The following is a 17,966-nucleotide window of genomic DNA, read 5'->3' as shown; positions in this document are numbered from 1 at the left end:
CCGTCCGTTTTAAAGTCCGGCGCACCTGGCGGACAAAGTCCGTCGGAAAGTGTGCCGGACCAAGTAGGATAGAAAGTCCGACCGTGTGTACGCGGCATAATGGGTAGAAGGAGAAGAAGGGGGTCATCTTATTTTCGTTATACAAATGGGATATAATGGCCCTGTAGAGTTCTTCAAGAGATATTTTGTGCCCTAATTTTGACTGATGGATGTTTTTGGAAGGAGGCTGCTATATGATGAAAATTTATACTGGCCAATTAGAAGCTTGAAGATGAAGCTTAGGTTATAAAGAGAACTGCTCCCAGCTGTCTGGTGGTTCATTGTGTTGGAGAGATCACAGAGGGTAGCTTTGTTCTCCAATGTCAAGGTCTATTTGCAAGCCAAAGGTCCTCCAGAGCAAAGTTGGGGGGGGGGGGTCAAGTGCTCAGTGGGCATCAATTACACTATGAATAAATATACCTATACTTCACGAAGCCAAAATGAATACCATATTTAAACATAAACAGCAATATTCACACCAGATAATTGTTTTGTTTTTTTCTTTCGCTAGGTGTCCTCAGTCTGATGGCTAGCACCATTCAAACCCAGTTTCTCTGAGCCCTGGTATTGCTGGACACGCCCAAGCTTGTGACTGGACAGTGAAAGGGAAACCAGCACAGACTGAGTGAGTATGAACAGCATGTAATAAACCATTTATTGATAGTTTTTTATGATGTGGGTTTAGTGACACTTTAAGGTTTGACAATAAAACCTAGAAGCTGATTGCTTACTGTGCACAATTGCATCATATTCTGTATGCTCCAGTTTTAGTAAATCTCCCTCAAAAAGAGTTCCCACTGGAAATGCACACCTCAACAACCAGCACCATGGTTGACACACATCAGCCACAACCTTGTATAATGGGTCTAAACTACTTATATTTTTTTATAAATCAAGATTCTGTGCATTATGTCTCAGTGCTGAGCTGACTGATATGGCTGAATAAGTAGCATGTTGTGCTGCTTATAAGGTATGTGAAACTGCTGCTACAAAACTAGGCACCTGAACCAAGAACAGTGATAATTATATCAGGATAGTTGTAGGTTATGATTTGCCTGCATGCAAATATGTCTATGGAACATCAAGTAATTTAAGAATGCAGGCAAACGTGATTTATGGATCGTCTAATTCTCTGAAAAATAGCCATGTATATATGCAGACACATTTGAAGCTCACACTGTTAGGGAAGACTGATGCAATAAATACTTCTCTTATACATATACATTGCCTTAAAAAAGTATTTATACCCCTTGAAATTTTCAACATTTTGTAATGTTACAACCAAAAAAGTACATTTATTTTATTGGGATTTTATGTGATAGACCAACACAAAGTGGCACATAATTATGAAGTAGAAGGAAAATGATACAGCATCTCACAAAAGTGAGTACACTCTTCCACATTTTTGAAAATATTTTATTATATCTTTTCATGTGACAACACTGAAGAAATGAAACTTTGCTACAATGTAAAGTAGTGAGTGTACAGCTCGTATACCTGAACACACAGCCGTTAATGTCTAAACCGCTGGCAACAAAAGTGAGTACACCCCTAAGTGAAAATGTCCAAATTGGGCCCAATTAGCCATTTTCCCTCCCTAGTGTCATGTGACTCATTAGTGTTACAAGGTCTCAGGTGTGAATGGGGAGCAGGTGTGTTAAATTTGGTGTTATCGCTCTCACTCTCTCATACCGGTCACTGGAAGTTCAACATGGCACCTCATGGCAAAGAACTCTGAGGATCTGAAAAAAAGAATTGTTGCTCTACATAAAGATGGCCTAAGCTATAGGAAGATTGCCAAGACCCTGAAACTGAGCTGCTGCATGGTGACCAAGACCATACAGTGGTTTAATAGGACAGGATCCACTCAGAACAGGCCTTGCCATGGTCGACCAAAGAAGTTGAGTGCACGTGCTCAGCGTCATATCCGAGGTTGTCTTTGGGAAATAGATATATGAGTGCTGCCAGCATTGCTGCAGAGGTTGAAGGGGTGGGGGCTCAGCCTGTCAGTACTCAGACCATACGCCGCACGCTGCATCAAATTGGTCTGCATGGCTGTCTTCCCAGAAGGAAGCCTCTTCTAAAGATGATGCACAAGAAAGCCTGCAAGCAGTTTGCTGAAGACAAGCAGACTAAAGACATGGATTACTGGAACCATATCATGTGGTCTGATGAGACCAGGATAAATGTATTTGGTTCAGATGATGTCAAGCGTGTGTGGCGGCAACCAGGTGAGGAGTACAAAGACAAGCGTGTCTTGCCTACAGTCAAGCATTGTGGGGGGAGTGTTATGGTCTGGGGCTGCATGAGTGCTGCCAGTACTTGGACATTTTCACTTAGGGGTGTTCTCACTTTTGTTACCAGCGGTTTAGACATTAATGGCTGTGTGTTGAGTTATTTTGAGGGCACAGCAAATTTACACTGTTATACAAGCTGTACACTCATTACTTTACATTGTAGCAAAGTGTCATTTCTTCAGTGTTGTCACATCAAAAAAGATATAATAAAATATTTACAAAAATGTGAGGGGTGTGCTCACTTTTGTCAGATACTGTAAATGGTTTTAACAAATAAATATCTGAAAAGTGTGACGTGCATCTTTCGCTGCAATTACAGCTGCAAGTCTTTTTTGGGTATCTTTTTGGGGATGTCTCTACCAGCTGTACATCTATAGAGTGACATTTTTATCCATTCTTCTTTGCAAAATAGTTCAAGCTTTATCAGATTGGATGGATAGCGTCTGTGAACAGCAATTTTCAAGTCTTGCCACAGATTCTCAAATGGATTTAGGTCTGGACTTTGACTGGACCATTCTAACACATGAATATGCTTTGATCTAAACCATTCCATTTCAGCTCTGGCTGTATGCTTAGGGCCGTTGTTCTGCTGGAAGGTGAACCTCCGCACCAGTCTGAAGTCTTTTGCAGACTCTAACAGGTTTTCTTCTAATATTGCCCTGTATTTGGCTCCATCCATCTACCCATCAACTCTGACCAGCTGCCCTGTCCCTGCTGAAGAAAAGCATCCCCACAACATGATGCTGCCACCACCATGTTTCATGGTGAGTTCAGGGTGATGTGCAGTGTTAGTTTTTCACCACACTTATGCCCTGTACACACGATCGGACATTGATCGGGCATTCCGACAACAAAATCCATGGAGTTTTTCCGACGGATGTTTGCTCAAACTTGTCTTGCATACACACGGTCACACAAAGTTGTCGGAAAATCTGATCGTTCTGAACGCGGTGATGTAAAACACGTACGTCGTACGTCGGGACTATAAACGGGGCAGTAGCCAATAGCTTTCGTCTCTTAATTTATTCTGAGCATGCATGGCACTTTGTGCGTCGGAATTGTCCACACACAGTCGGAATTTACGTGAACGGATTTTGTTGTCGGAAAATTTTATAGCCTGCTTTCAAACTTTGTGTGTCGGAAATTCAGATGGAAAAAGTCTGATGGAGCCCAACACATGATCGGAATTTCCAACAACACAATCCGATCGCACTTTTTCCATCGGAAAATCCGACCATGTGTACAGGGCAGTAGACTGCTTTCACACTGAGGCGCTTTACAGGCACTACAGCGCTAAAAATAGGGCTTGAATAGCGCCTGTAAAGAGCCTCTCCTGCCTCTCCAGTGTGAAAGCCCAAGTGCTTTCACACTGGAGCGGTGCACTTGCAATACGGTAAAAAAAGTCCTGCAAGCAGCATCTTTGCAGCGCTGTAGGAGCGGTGTATACACTGCTTCTAAAGTGCCCCTGCCCATTGAAGTCAATGGGGCAGCACCGCTGAACCGTCGGCAAAGCACAGCTGCAGCGCCGCTTTGTGGGCAGTTTTAACCCTTTTTCGCCCGCTAATGGCCGAATAGCCACTAGTGGCCGCTAAAAATAGCAGCGCTTTACTGCCGACACCTCGGTATGAAAGTACCCATAGTGTTTTGATTTTAGGCTAAACAGTCTCATCTGACCAAAGCACCTTCTTCCACATGTTTGCTGTGTCTCCCACATGGCTTCTCGCAAACTAGACATGTGCATTCGTTTTCGTCCGAATGCATTTTCGTCCGAATTTCAGGTATTTTCGTTATCGTTTTAAAAAACGATAACGAAAGTGCAGAATCCGAAAAACAAAAGATCCGACATAAACAAATGCATTATTTTCGTTTTCGTTGCTACAACAGTTCGATATAGATAGGAGATTCGACATGATGATGACAATAACAATCTGTGTCCATCAAACCTGTGGTCGAATGTGCCTAACCTTAACTCTATTAGTCCAAGATTATTCTACATAGAGAGAAAAGATTCGACGTAGGGGAGGAAAGATTCGACATAGGGGAGAAAGATTCGACGTAGGGGAGAAAAGATTCGACATAGGGGAGAAAAGATAAATAAAAATAATGATGATGATGAATGTTATTGGCTGATTGTAACAAAAGAGGAGGAGCAGTAAAATAGCTAGAACTAAGTACACACGTACTTTGGCTTATGGTGTCTGTTGAAAGTTCTAAGAAGATTCGACGGAGCAGGTAAACTAAACGGCGGCGTACAGTTTAGCTGCTCCGTCGAATATTCTTTGAACATTCAACAGACACCATAAGCCTTCAATGACAGATTTGACCTTAATTTGGATTTTCGGACGAATGCAATTTTTAACGAAAAACTAAATAAATAAAAACGAATTTCGGGAGTAACTAAATAAATTTATTTTTCAGACGAAAACGAAATTCCGAAACGAAATATTTCAGTGTGCACATGTCTATCGCAAACTACAAATGGGACTTCTTATGGCTTTTTTTAAACAATGGCTTTCTTCTTGCCACTGATCCATAAAAGCCGGACTTGTGGAGTGCATGACTAATAGTTGTCCTGTGGACAGATTCTCCCACCTGAGCTGTGGATCTCTGCAGCTCTTCCAGAGTTACCATGGGGCCCTTGTCTGCTTCTCTGATTAATGCTCTACTTGCCTGGCCTTTCAGTTTAAATAGACGGCCATGTCTTGGTAGGTTTGCAGTTGTGTCATACTCTTTCCATTTTCGGATGATGGATTGAACAGTGCTCCGTGAGATGTTCAAAGCTTGGGATATTTTTTTATAACCTAACCCTGCTGTAAACTTCTCCACAACTTTATCCCTGACTTATCTGGTGTGTTCCTTGGCCTTCATGATGCTGTTTGTTCACTAAGGTTCTCTAACAAATCTCTGAGGGCTTCACAGAACAGCTGTATTTATACTGAGATTAAATTACACTCAAGTGGACTCTATTTACTATTTAGGTGACTTCTGAAGGCAATTTGGCTCCACTAGATTTTAGTTAGGGGTATCAGAATTAAGGGGGCTGAATACAAACGCACGCCCCACTTTTCAGATATTTATTTGTAAAAAAAATTTGACGGGGGGCGCATGCGCGAGGCTCGACATGGCAGACGCTGCACTGTAGAGCTCCGTACTCCCCGCCGCATACACGGAACTCGTACGGACGACTGAACCACTCCACCAGCTTCCTCCTTCAGGTATCGTTTCCTCACAAGTCTGAGCACCCTCCGGTATGGTTCTTACGGGGCACAGAGGCAGAACAAAGACCAAACCCATCAAAGAGGCATTAGCCCGCGCCTCCTCCAAGATGGCGGCGAAGGCCCGAGCCCTGGCAGAGCAGCCTACATCCTCACCCGCTCGTTCAGAGATGCTGGATAGTGAGGAGGATAGCGATCTTCACCCCATTCCAGGTGATTCTCCTCCTATCTCACAGCCTGGTATGTCACAGGCAGCTTTTATTAGACTCATGGAATCTATGCTCCATAAAGCCCTAAAAACCACATCTGACCAGATTACCAGCAGTCTGACTCGTGAAATACGCGAGTTAGGTCAGCGCACAGCAGACCTGGAAACCAGGGTGGACGATATGGAGCTCACAATCCAGGAACATGCCCAAGAACACACGGCTCTCCGTGAAGAGAACACCATGCTACTATCCCGTTTAGAGGACGCAGAAAATCGCTCGCGTAGATCCAACCTACGCCTCCGCGGTATACCAGAATCGATAGATGATATCCAATCTTTTACCACTGCCCTTTTCCAGGAACTCTCACCCTCCATCCCTATCGAACGCTTGGAATTTGATAGAATTCATAGGGCACTAACGCGACGCCAAGCAGATGGCCCGCCCCGCGACATTATTGTCAAGCTGCATTTCTTTCGTACAAAAGAACAGCTGATGACAGCAGCCCGCAACCAGAGCTCCCTACAATTCCAAAGCCATACGTACCAGCTGTTCTCGGACTTAGCACCCCTCACCATCGCAAAACGCCGTGCTATGAAACCCCAGCTCCAAATCTTGCAACAGCACCAGCTCAAGTACACTTGGCGGTTCCCGTTTGCCCTCCAATTCTCCCACCAGGGACAACAACACACATGCACCACGCCTGAATCTCTCCAGAGGCTCCTGGAATCACTCCACCTGACATCGTCACCACAACAATCAGAAACTGCCCTTCCTCGTACACCTGCAAGATCAGCCATCCATCCATATGCCACTACCCCGAAACGAAACAACCCTGATCCTGTATCAATCCGGAAAGGGACTCCGGCTCGATCATCTGGAAGCTACCAACCAAGCCCGAAGTCCCAAGCTCTACGTTGATAATCTGCGAACTGCTTTTTGTCCACTCTTTCTTTTTTACAGGCAGGTCCTCGGCGGTACCCACAGATACTGACTTCTGGATTCCCCAAGAAGACATGACAACACCCGTGACCTGTCCGACAACTACAGCTCGTCAGATTTTCATCGCGTCCTGAACTTTAATCTCCAGGGCACCCAGACCCCATTGGGCCCTCTCAGGTTCAGTTATATTATTTCTAGGTTTTTTTTTTTGTTCCCTTTTTTCTTATCTTTTTAGGGTTTGCGTCTTAAGTTTTGATGTTAACCAAAGTATTTACCTGCAAACCCACATCTGTAACATTAAGTTTATATCCTTAATTTACTTTAAGTAGGCGCTAGTGTTACGCAATTGTTAAATCTCATGGTCTTTGCTGCTCGTACCCCTTGTACTAAACGGAGAACTAGTAGCGCAGCTCAGACTATTAGTTTTTGAATTTCTATATCACATTTACTAAAATTTATTGTTCCCTTTCCCCTATCCTCCCCTCCTCCTCATTCCTCTTCCCCTCCCCCACCCCCTTCTTCCCCCCCCCCTCCTTCTTCCCCCCCTACCCCCTTCTCCCCCTCTCCCCCCTTCTTTCCCACCCCCCACCTTCCTCTTCCCCCCCCCACCTTCCTCTTCCCCCTCCCATCCCCCTCTTTCCTTCCCCCTTCCCCCTCTTTCCCCCCTTTCCTTTTCCCCCCCTCCCTCTCCTCTCCCCTCCTTCCCTTCCCCCTCCCCCCCTTCCTTCCCTCCCCTCCCCCTCACCTCCCCCCTCATCCCATTCTCCCCTCCCCTTCCTCTTTTGCCCCCTCCCCCATACCCCATGATTATGAACACCTGTTTTCTTTTTATTCATCTATAAACATACCCCTACTTAGGTATTTATGACTATCTGTACATACTTTGAAATCTGCAGAACATACAAACTGTATTGATGTTGTTATCTCCGTCTGCGGCGGGGAGCAGACTCTCTTCTATAGCGCGCCCGCTCTTTGGCTAGTTTACTGGCCGTGGAATTGGTGCACTATTCAGTCGGGCAGTGCTGACCCGCAGTCCCTCTAAATGGGCTGTGTCTCGGTACATTGCCCTACGCTTACGTCCTTTCCCCCTCCTTCCCCCTCTTTTCTCTTACTCTCACCTTACTTCACTAATTCTCGTCTTTCTCTTCTTGGCCGGTCGGCTCGCGCGGGCCCCCTACCACCTATCAGGATCCCCCCATATACCCAACAATGGCTCCACTAAATATACTAACCTTAAATGTTAAAGGGCTAAACTCTCCCCAAAAACGGGTAAAGGCTTTCCAAACATTTGCATCCCTAAGGGCTAGTGTGGTGGCCCTCCAAGAAACTCATTTTTCCAAACGCCACACCCCGAGCTTCTTTAGTTCTAAATACCCACAAGCGTTCACCGCCTCAGCGGAAACGAAACATAGAGGGGTTTTACTCGCTTTTCACCATACCACCCCATTCACTCTACAATCCGAAATAAAAGACCCGGAGGGTCGGTATCTAATCTTGATAGGGTTGCTACAGGACACAGTAGCCACTTTTGTTTCCTATTACGCCCCTAATACGAACCCTAACCCCTTCTTCTCACATCTTCTACAGGTAATAAAAACACACAGCAAAGGAACCCTGTTCCTCTGTGGCGACTCCAACTCAGTTATACAGCCCCATCTAGATAAATCACCCTATACTCCTGAGCACTACACCCCCTCTACACAATTTCGCAGACAGCTTTTAAAAGCTTCCCTTTTAGACACCTGGAGAGAATGCAACCCTACCAAGAAAAATTTTACTTTTTACTCTCACCCCCATAAATCCTTCTCCAGGATTGATCACATTTTCATTTCCATAGCATCTGCACCAACCCTACTTCAATCCCATATTCAGCCAATCACTTGGACAGATCACTGCGCTGTGATCACCGCAGTAACCTCCCTGATTCCACAACCCACAAACAGAACATGGTGCATGAACGATGCACTTTTAACCAATCAATCATATTGCCTGGACATTCAAATTGCCCTTAAAGACTATTTATTGCACAATACCACCTCAGACATCACCCCCACACTCCTCTGGGAAGCACACAAACCAGTGATTAGAGGCACATGCATCTCAGTCGCATCCCACCTCAAGAAAGACAGAATCCATAAACAACAACAGCTTGAGTCAGAATATCACCAGAGTTTCCTCCAGTTTCAAACTTCCCCTACTGAAGCTCACAAACGAACTCTAGACAAAATTAAATTAGAACTTGACATTCTACTAGCTGAAACGGCTGATAAGTCTATACGTAGATCCAACCATACTATCTACACAAAAGCCAACAAACCAGATACCTTTCTGGCCTTGCGCCTACGCAGACCAGACCGTGTTCGTGCTCCCATCAGACTTAGATTGTCTAAAGATAATGTTACTAGTAACCCGATCAAGGTGCTCTCAGAGTTCCGTAGGCGATTATCCAAACTTTATGAGGCAGGGACTGCTTTTCCCACACACCAAGCTGAAAAGCTTTTCCATAATCTACCAATCCCTACGCTGTCCACGGATAGTCGGGAGTCTATGGAGAGCGCGATCACGGTAGAGGAAGTCTTAGCAGCCATTAAGACACTTAAACCACATAAACGTCCGGGCCCAGACGGCCTCCCCAGTCTCTACTATAAAAAATTTGCAGCCGAACTCGCTCCCCTCCTCACTAACGCATTCAACGCTTTACTCAAACAACACTCCTTTGGTCGTGACACATTGACAGCACTCATTTCCATGATCCCGAAACCAAACACTGATAACACAATATGGTCTAATTTTAGACCAATTTCCTTGCTAAACGTTGATATAAAGATCCTGGCCAAAATTTTAGCCCTTCGCCTTAATCCAATTATTGGCAGTCTAATACACAAAGACCAAGTTGGTTTTATACCCAAACGGCAAGCCAGCGATAACATCAGACGTGTAATCCTCCTGCAACACCTAGCCCGATCGCGTAAAATACCAATGCACCTCCTCTCCCTAGATATAAGGAAAGCATTTGATACAGTTTCCTGGTCATACCTCCTTTATATCCTCCAACGCTGGGGCTTCGGCCCACATTTCCTTGATTGGATTAATGCTTTATATAACCACCCACAAGCATATGTACAATACTCAGGATTCCGCTCAAATCCCTTTCCTATCTCCCGTGGAACCAGGCAGGGCTGCCCCCTATCCCCCCTATTATTTGCCCTAGCAATAGAACCCCTGGCAGCCCTGATCAGAACTAACCCAGACGTTCGTGGGCTGGAGATAGCTTCCACCATGCACAAGTTATGCCTTTTCGCAGATGATGCACTACTGTTCATCACATCACCACACACTACTCTACCTAATCTCATGTGCATCCTAGATAAGTTTTCTCTGGTCTCCGGGTTAGAAGTTAACCAAACGAAGTCCAAAGCCCTCAATGTGTCACTACCACAAACAGACTTTGCATTACTTCGGCAAAACTACTCTTTCAATTGGTCCACAACATCCATTCCCTATCTAGGGATTAAACTGACTAGTGACCCTTTAAATTTATTCCATTCCAACTACCTCCCGATGTTAACCCAACTCTCTTCATTACTTAATTCCTGGCAGCCCCTTTGTGTCTCCTGGCTAGGACGAGTGGCAGCCGTGAAAATGTCCTTATTACCGAAATTACTATATCTATACAGGGTACTCCCTATAGCGATCCCCCCTTACTATCACAGGACCATACAAAACCGAGTTTTTAAATACATTTGGGGCCCCACTAAACCTAGAGTGGCCAGATCAGTACTACTCCGTCATAAGTTAAATGGAGGTCTGGGGATACCCAGCTTCTTACACTATTATCACGCAGCCCGACTGGCCCAGGCTACTCTATATCATTCTAGGAATGAAACTCCAATATGGGTCAGCCTGGAAGCCATAGATCTCCACCCAATCACAGTTACCAACTTGCTGTGGCTCCCCCCAGCTGCACGCGGCACCATAACCAATCCAATTACACAATGCACTCTCAAACACTGGGATAGATTACGCACCCCCTACAAATTGGTCTCATCACACTCCCCACTTTTATCATTCTTGGGCCATCCACAGTTCAACCCTGCACTCTCTGAACCAACCCTGTTCCAGGCTTGGGCTCAAGCGGGTCTGACTCGCATTAGTGATCTACTTAGTGGTAACTCTATAAAATCTTTCCCGGTCATACAAGCGCAAGCACACCTCTCACCTAAAGAGTGCTTCCGCTACCTCCAAATCGCTCATTTTGTTAAAACAAACTTAAAATCCAGTGCTGAGCTGGACACACAGACTGAGTTTGAGGATATATGCGACTCAGACCCGCACGCACCAGGTATCATCTCTCGCCTCTACACTCATCTCACAACATCGACCACAAATCTTCCCACTTATGCGAGACAATGGTCTAAAGATTTAAATATCGAACTCGAAGCAGATGACTGGTCTACCATATGGACTAATACGAAAAACTCATCTCAGAATGTTGTTGCCTCAGAAGCAAACTACAAGGTGCTCATGCGATGGTACCTGGTCCCGTCCAGAATCGCCAAATACCTACCCGAATACCCCCCAACTTGCTTTAGGGGCTGTAAGGATGAGGGAACGCACACCCACATTTGGTGGACATGCCCATTAGTGCAACGTTTCTGGGCTACAACATTCCAGATGGCTTCTACCCTCCATCAAGTCACATTAGAACCTAACCCAACTATAGCCCTACTCAACCTTATACCCCAGGACTATACCAAAGCCCAACGTTGTCTCCTTCTTCACCTATTCACGGCTGCCAAGCAAACGATAGCCAAAGCCTGGAAAACACCCGCACTCAACACAATTGAAATGCAAAACAGAGTTACCCAGGCAATGATCCACAGCAAAATTGAAGCAATAATACTAGATAAAGTCCCACAGCACTTCAGAGTCTGGCAGCCGTGGATAGAAAACTTTTTACCCCCAGACATTGACATGAGCCTGCTGGAACCCTGAGAAGTTTTGGTAACCAATTCCTTCTGTGAAACCACACCGGTGCCCGCGCGTCCCGACCGCCTCCCTTCCCTCTCTCAACTCTACCCCTCCTGATTCTTTCTCATCCCTATCTCTTTATTCCCCCCTCATTCTTTCCACTCCTCCCCTTAATTACCCCTGATAATGTGGGAAGTATACTCTGTTTTAGTTTTCCTTTTTCTTCTGTTGGGTTGGTCCCGATTGTTTGCCGAGACCGACCCCTCCGTTATAATCTTCAGTTATATATTATGTCTAAACCAAGGACCACGATCCACCTTAATACTACTACATCCAGTCCTACTGGATCTAGAAATATTTGACAGAGTGTAAATTGTCTGCAAGCTTTAACCACTATCAGTTCAACATGCTCCTAACTTGTTAAGTTGTACATTACCTGATAACCATATGAAACCTTGTATTGTGAAGCTTGTAACTAATGCCTGTTATTTACCAATAAAATATTTGAACCGAAAAAAATTTGACAACCATCGATCATTTTCCTTCTACTTCACAATTATGTACCACTTTGTGTTGGTCTATCACATAAAATCCCAATAAAATACATTTACGTTTTTGGTTGTAATCTGACAAAATGTGGAAAATTTCAAGGGATAGATATACTTTTTCAAGGCACTGTACGCTACCTTTCTTAAATATATGGTATCATTTCCAAATAGTCAACAAAGGCAAAATCTTAAGTTTTGATGCTTTTTATTTAAAGAGACTCTTTCACTTTGCTTATTGACAGTCTTTTTTATTATTTCACTCCCACCCCGATCCACATATATGCATCTTTGCTCTCTTGCAGCTCCATTGCTCCATTAATGCCACCACAAATCACCCATGGTTTCCATGTACGTTGAAGCATGTGACCTCCTTTTATGATGCAGTGGTTGTGCATCAGTTGTCAATTGCCAGGTCTGAATATTACATGAGGTAGGGGCTGACTTTGTCACTTCTGTGTGTAAGCTCTGACACCAAACAAAGCTTACGTAGGGCTAGGATTTAAGAGGAACAGCAGCAGGGGAGCATGAGAAAGGTGAGCATAAGTGGGCTGGGGTAAGGTTAGATTGAAAATCTTCCTTCATTTTGCACCAAATGAGTCTCTTTAATTGTCCAACAACTTAACAGAAGTAAGTGTAGACTTGGGAGCTTTCAACGTTGCTCATAATGTGAAGATCTTAGGGTATCAATATGGTTTCTCCCCCAAGCAAATTGAGTATTGCAGTGTATTATCAGCCCGGGCACTAAAAAACATGGCAGATAGATATTAGTTTATTTGGTGAAATGCTGCATATCCAACTGTTATTTACTTGGTTACAGATCTCCTTTAAAGTCTTGCTTGTTGAAGGTGCCTACAGACATGAAATCATTTGAATGATCCAACACTTGTTGGTTGGATTGTAGATCAGTTATATGTCTGTAATTCTTCCCCAGGTTCTCCTGGTTGAGCAAGCTTGAGAAGAAAAATGATTCTGTTTGATTGATGTTTTTTCCTACCTCTTGTTAAAGCTAGAATAGTCATAAAGCTGCCCCAGCACAACCAATAATGTGAATTAAATGATAAAATTCCAAGATAAACCCATTATTTTTATGGCTACAGCATGTGAGTGATTTTCAGGTGCCAAAGTATCATTATCTGTGTACCCTAAGTCAACAAGAAGCTAGTGACAGCTTGCTGACTATTCAAAATATAAATATCAGCCTTAGGTAAACTAGCATTGTGGTAATGCAAACAGGACAATTTTAGTTGACAAAGTGAGGACAAGTAAATCAATTAAGCCCAACAGACATTTTCAAGAAATAGTCTTATCATTCTAAGAAAACAGTTATGAAATACACCTCTAAAACTCAAAATGAAGTTCAATACAACTACAGAAATATCTTAAGTGAATAAAAGGTAAAAATAACTGTTCAGAGAGGCTGCAGGGAATTGTATTCAATATAATTAAAAAACTCTTACCTGCATACCTGTAGAGCTTTCTTTCGATTGTGTACTCTTGGGAAAAAAAGAACAACAAGACTAAAGTAAATGTTGATTGAAGCAGGAGGAACATCCATGGTAGAAGTCCTCGAAGACTGGAAGAGTATCTTGGTGGCATTTTTATAATTTGTCGGAATAATAAAATAGCTTTAACTTGTTCAGCACAAACAAGTTGATGGGGGAGGAAAGTGACAGTGATGGGTGTTAACCAAATGACGCAGGCCCTTATCTTTCACAGGCCCCAGGACTATCAGCTACCATATTTTGTCAGCATGGGCTTGGTTAAAATTGTTAGAAAAGTTAAATTAAAGAACACACAGGGGCAGTCCAACATTTTCAGAAAGTCAGTACACACACAAAATGTGCTTATAAAACTACAATAATTATGCAGCACCCAGTTGGAATTCAGAGTTTGAATACAATTCATTAAATACATTAAAAAATTCAGAGTATGAAATGTATTAAACTTTAAAGTGGACCTTCAGTAATTTTTTCATTTTTCCATCTACTAAATCTTCTGCCCTTGTTGTTTTAACTTTGGATAGTACAACATTTTTTTTTCTGCCAGTAAATACCTTATACAGCCAACTTCCTGTTTCTTGTCTGGTGAAAAGCCTAGGTTTATGACATCATGCACAGCGCTCTCTCACTCTCGTGAGAGTTTGCCAGGAAAGGAGGGAGGATGAGTCATAAGACGGCCAATGAGAACTGCAGGGCTGCATAGCTGGAGGCGTGCCTCTGTGTGTCTGTGTAAATCCAGGATGTGAACAGGCAGCCCACAGTTAAAATGGATGCAGCCAGACTCAGTGGAGGGAGATTTCTGCAGCATATTTGGCAAGTACAGAATCACAGTATATATAAAATAATATGTTAAGTGGTTGGAGGGAAGTTTCAGGTGGCAAAGATGTTTTTATTACAAATTATGTGAGCAGACTGCAGTTCATCTTAAAGGCATATCTAAGGCTAAAACGTTTGTGTTAAACTCTTTTTAGATTTGTATTACTGTTTTTGTCCCAGCTGTAGCGATTCACCCTTTTTATTTAGTCTGGTAACCATTAGCAATGGGACAGAAAGTGATTGAAAACCATACTTTTACAGTTGTCACCTGAACAGGAAGTGAGAGCAAATCCATCAGCGTGGATACTGGCTCTGGTGACAACTGCTTCTCACTTTGGAAACATTTACTTTCGCTTCCTGTTATGTCTCTGGGGCAAGAAATGCTCTCAACAAGAATAAACAGCAAAAAACACTGACAGGGTTTTACCGCTTCCCTACTGTAACCAAACTAAACAAAAGCTTTAGATATACTTTAAGACAAATGGTTACATGAGTTAATTCCCTTTGCAAATGACTATTGGTCATTGAACTATGATAAAAAATAAAGCTTATTGCATTCTACTTAATTTCTTTCATTCACATTTCACATTTTTATTAGATCCTGAAGTGAGGTCAACTTACTGTACTTAAACAACTGTTGTCAAGACACAGTACTATGTCAGTTTTCCTCTACAGCACAGGTACCACAAATCCTTATTTGTTCCTTATTTGTTCAAATATACAAACATTAACTTACCGTATCATATAATAAAAAAAGAACACTCAGGGACTCTTGTTCAATCGCATTTGACAGTGGGTACGCTCCATTTTTGGTGGATGCCTCGCTCTTAGGGCCGATTCACACTATTGCAGTGTGTTGACGCTCCTTGTGCTGTATGTCAACGTGCATTCATCATTTGAATGGGCTATCTAACACACCAGAACACACAAAAAAAGGTGCATATACTATTTCCAGCAGTTCACTACACTACACATGTTTGCATTGCCACATACTTTGCTGCATTGCAAAGCAGGTCTGTGGGTAAGGTACACTGGGGTGCAATTCAGAATGAATGACACTTCACTGAACCAACACAAGCAACATGATTTGCTGCATGGTACTGCAATGCTTCTTTGCACACTTCACTGTGGAAAAACCCAAATTTACCTAATTTTTATAACAACCCTCATCCTGTCCTATGGATTAGATTTGGTGTTAAAAAGCTTTATGATGTCAGCAGAAAGGGAGCTCTGATGTCCTTCAATGGATTAAAATCTTTAAATCAGCTAACTAACATTCTTTTCGTTATCTACAGTTAAAGCATGCCTTTCCATCGCAGTTTGGGACCAGCCGACTCTCCCTCCAGTTAAGGGGGCTTGAGCAATTGTTGAGGGATGATAGCCTTGCCAAGGCACTGTCTATAATATGTAAACATTTGTTTCCAGAGGCGGATAAACTCCAACAGGTATGCAGAATGGCATGGGTCAATGATATCATGGAGCTAGATAATTACGATTGGGACAACATGTGAGAGGCCCCCTTTACTAGATTACTATCTGCCAGGGATGATTTGACTCTGGCTAAACTTGCTGTTGTTCATGTGTCAGTGCTAGCTTCCTTCATATTTTTGGGACTGCCCAGCCATTAAATATACTGGATGGATATTTTGGCTTGTATTAGCTGGGTCACTACTATTCCCCTTACTCCCTCCATAGGGGTTTGTATTTTATGTTTGGTAGATTCCTTAACTATGAGCAGAGCCATCTGTACCTTACTTACATTATTGCTCTTTTATGCCAGGAAACACATTATACTGTCCAGGAAGAAGGCTTCACTTTGTCCAGTCAGGGCTCTGACAGTGCCCATAGCCCTAATTGGCAAAGCTTTGCACCTGATCATCCCGCCGAGCGCTCCACACCTGACCATCGCTGCCGAGAGAAGACAATAATTATTGCTAGCAGCTATAGAAGCCGCTAGCGATAATCGCAGGTGAATCCAGCAGGCTCGATCAATCAACTTGGTACATCCAGCCTACCCACACACGGCTCAAATCATGCTGAACCGGACGAGGTTCGAACCACTATGTCTGCCCTGGGTCCATCAGTTTCTTTAAACATTCGTGCATGTACCACTGGTTAAAATCCAGTGCTATACATTATCAAATGCTATCACTGTTGGCCAGGCTCGAGATATGCCTGGAAATACTTTATCTATACTTTCCTTTTTCTGAGTTGAGCATGAAATAAACCATGCACTACACAATCATTATTGTTATAAGCTGATTGGTAGCAATGGACAACAAAAAAAGTTCTTGTTAGCATGCTGTTCATACATACGTTCTTAGAAGAGTAATAGAGAATATATTAAAAACCATTTCAGAGGAAACAGTTCACACTGTAGCTTGCATGCACCCTTGCTGTCACCAGAATTATGTTGTGAACCTTTTAATGCTATATTTTCTAGGTATATGTTCAGGGAGAATCACAGACTGTAATATACATATTTTAGTCTACCTCGCTATAACCTGCTGAATTATACATTTTTGTTGATCCGCAAGCCCTGTCATGTTTATCATGCACTGCAGTGATGGTGGCCAAAAGGCTATATGTATTTAACAGTAACTGGTTATAAAATGTAATCACTTGAAGACCGAAATGCTACACCCCCTTCCTGCCCAGGCCATTTTTCAGTAATACTGTACCCAAATGAATGTTATATCATTTGTAGCACCCTCTAGTTAGGTAGGTGCTAGAGTGAGAACTTTTCTGGAGAGTAGGAAAATTGAGACCAGCCTAGCTGGTGGCTAGGTCTGTTTGTTTTCGTTCTTGCCTGGGAGTGGCTCAGAATGGGGCTGGGTGACTCACAGGTAGCATCACTGTCATCTCCCTTTTCCTTCTAGAAAGTGCTGGGAGGAGAGGAGGGGAGGAAAGGTGGAGCTGCCTGGGGTATCTTGAGGAGCCTTGACCAATCCCCAACTTGGGGTCAGCCCAGCTGGGGAAGAGTTGTCTGGTGGAAGAGCTGGAGTGAGAGAGGGTGGAGGCTGTCGGGGCCCACGGGGAGCTCCCCAGTCTGGGTTCAGGTGCATCCAGGAGGAGGAGTGAAGAGATCCTGGGAGAGAGGTACACGAGAGAGCAAAGAGAGGACAGCGGGAGAGAACACTGCTAAAAGACTCCAGGGAGGACAACTGGTCACAGCCTGGAGGGCTGGTGAGTTAGGCACAGTCGGGAGGATTGGGGAGGCACACCTGAGAGAACTGGGAGTTTGCAGTTTGAGATGGGTGCAGAACTAGAAGAGAGGACTGTGGGAAGGGCAGTGGAAAGAGGTCATTGCAGCCAGGCTGGCTGGCAGGGCCTGAAGAGAGCTATCTGAGGCCGGTAGCTGAATAGAGGACAGTTAGCACCTTAACTATTTCTACACCACTGGGGCCCGAGTACCTGAGGAGTACTTTTAAAA

General features: G+C 43.7%; 1 protein-coding gene across 1 annotated transcript in view; it reads right to left on the bottom strand.

Annotated features, from left to right (window-relative positions):
* Positions 1–13,896, bottom strand: part of LOC141128262 (RH-like protein) — a 92,657-nt gene extending 78,761 nt beyond the window's left edge. The window contains exon 1 of the mRNA XM_073615460.1: positions 13,676–13,896. Coding sequence (XP_073471561.1) covers positions 13,676–13,814 — 139 coding nt within the window. The 5' untranslated portion in view covers positions 13,815–13,896. The remainder of the gene's footprint in view (positions 1–13,675) is intronic.
* Between the last annotated feature and the right edge of the window lie 4,070 nt (positions 13,897–17,966).

The sequence above is a fragment of the Aquarana catesbeiana genome, linkage group LG02, assembly GCF_042186555.1.
Source record: "Aquarana catesbeiana isolate 2022-GZ linkage group LG02, ASM4218655v1, whole genome shotgun sequence".
NCBI lineage: Eukaryota > Metazoa > Chordata > Amphibia > Anura > Ranidae > Aquarana > Aquarana catesbeiana.
The sequence above is the reverse complement of the archived record's forward strand: the minus strand, read 5'-3'. Positions and strand labels throughout refer to the sequence as shown.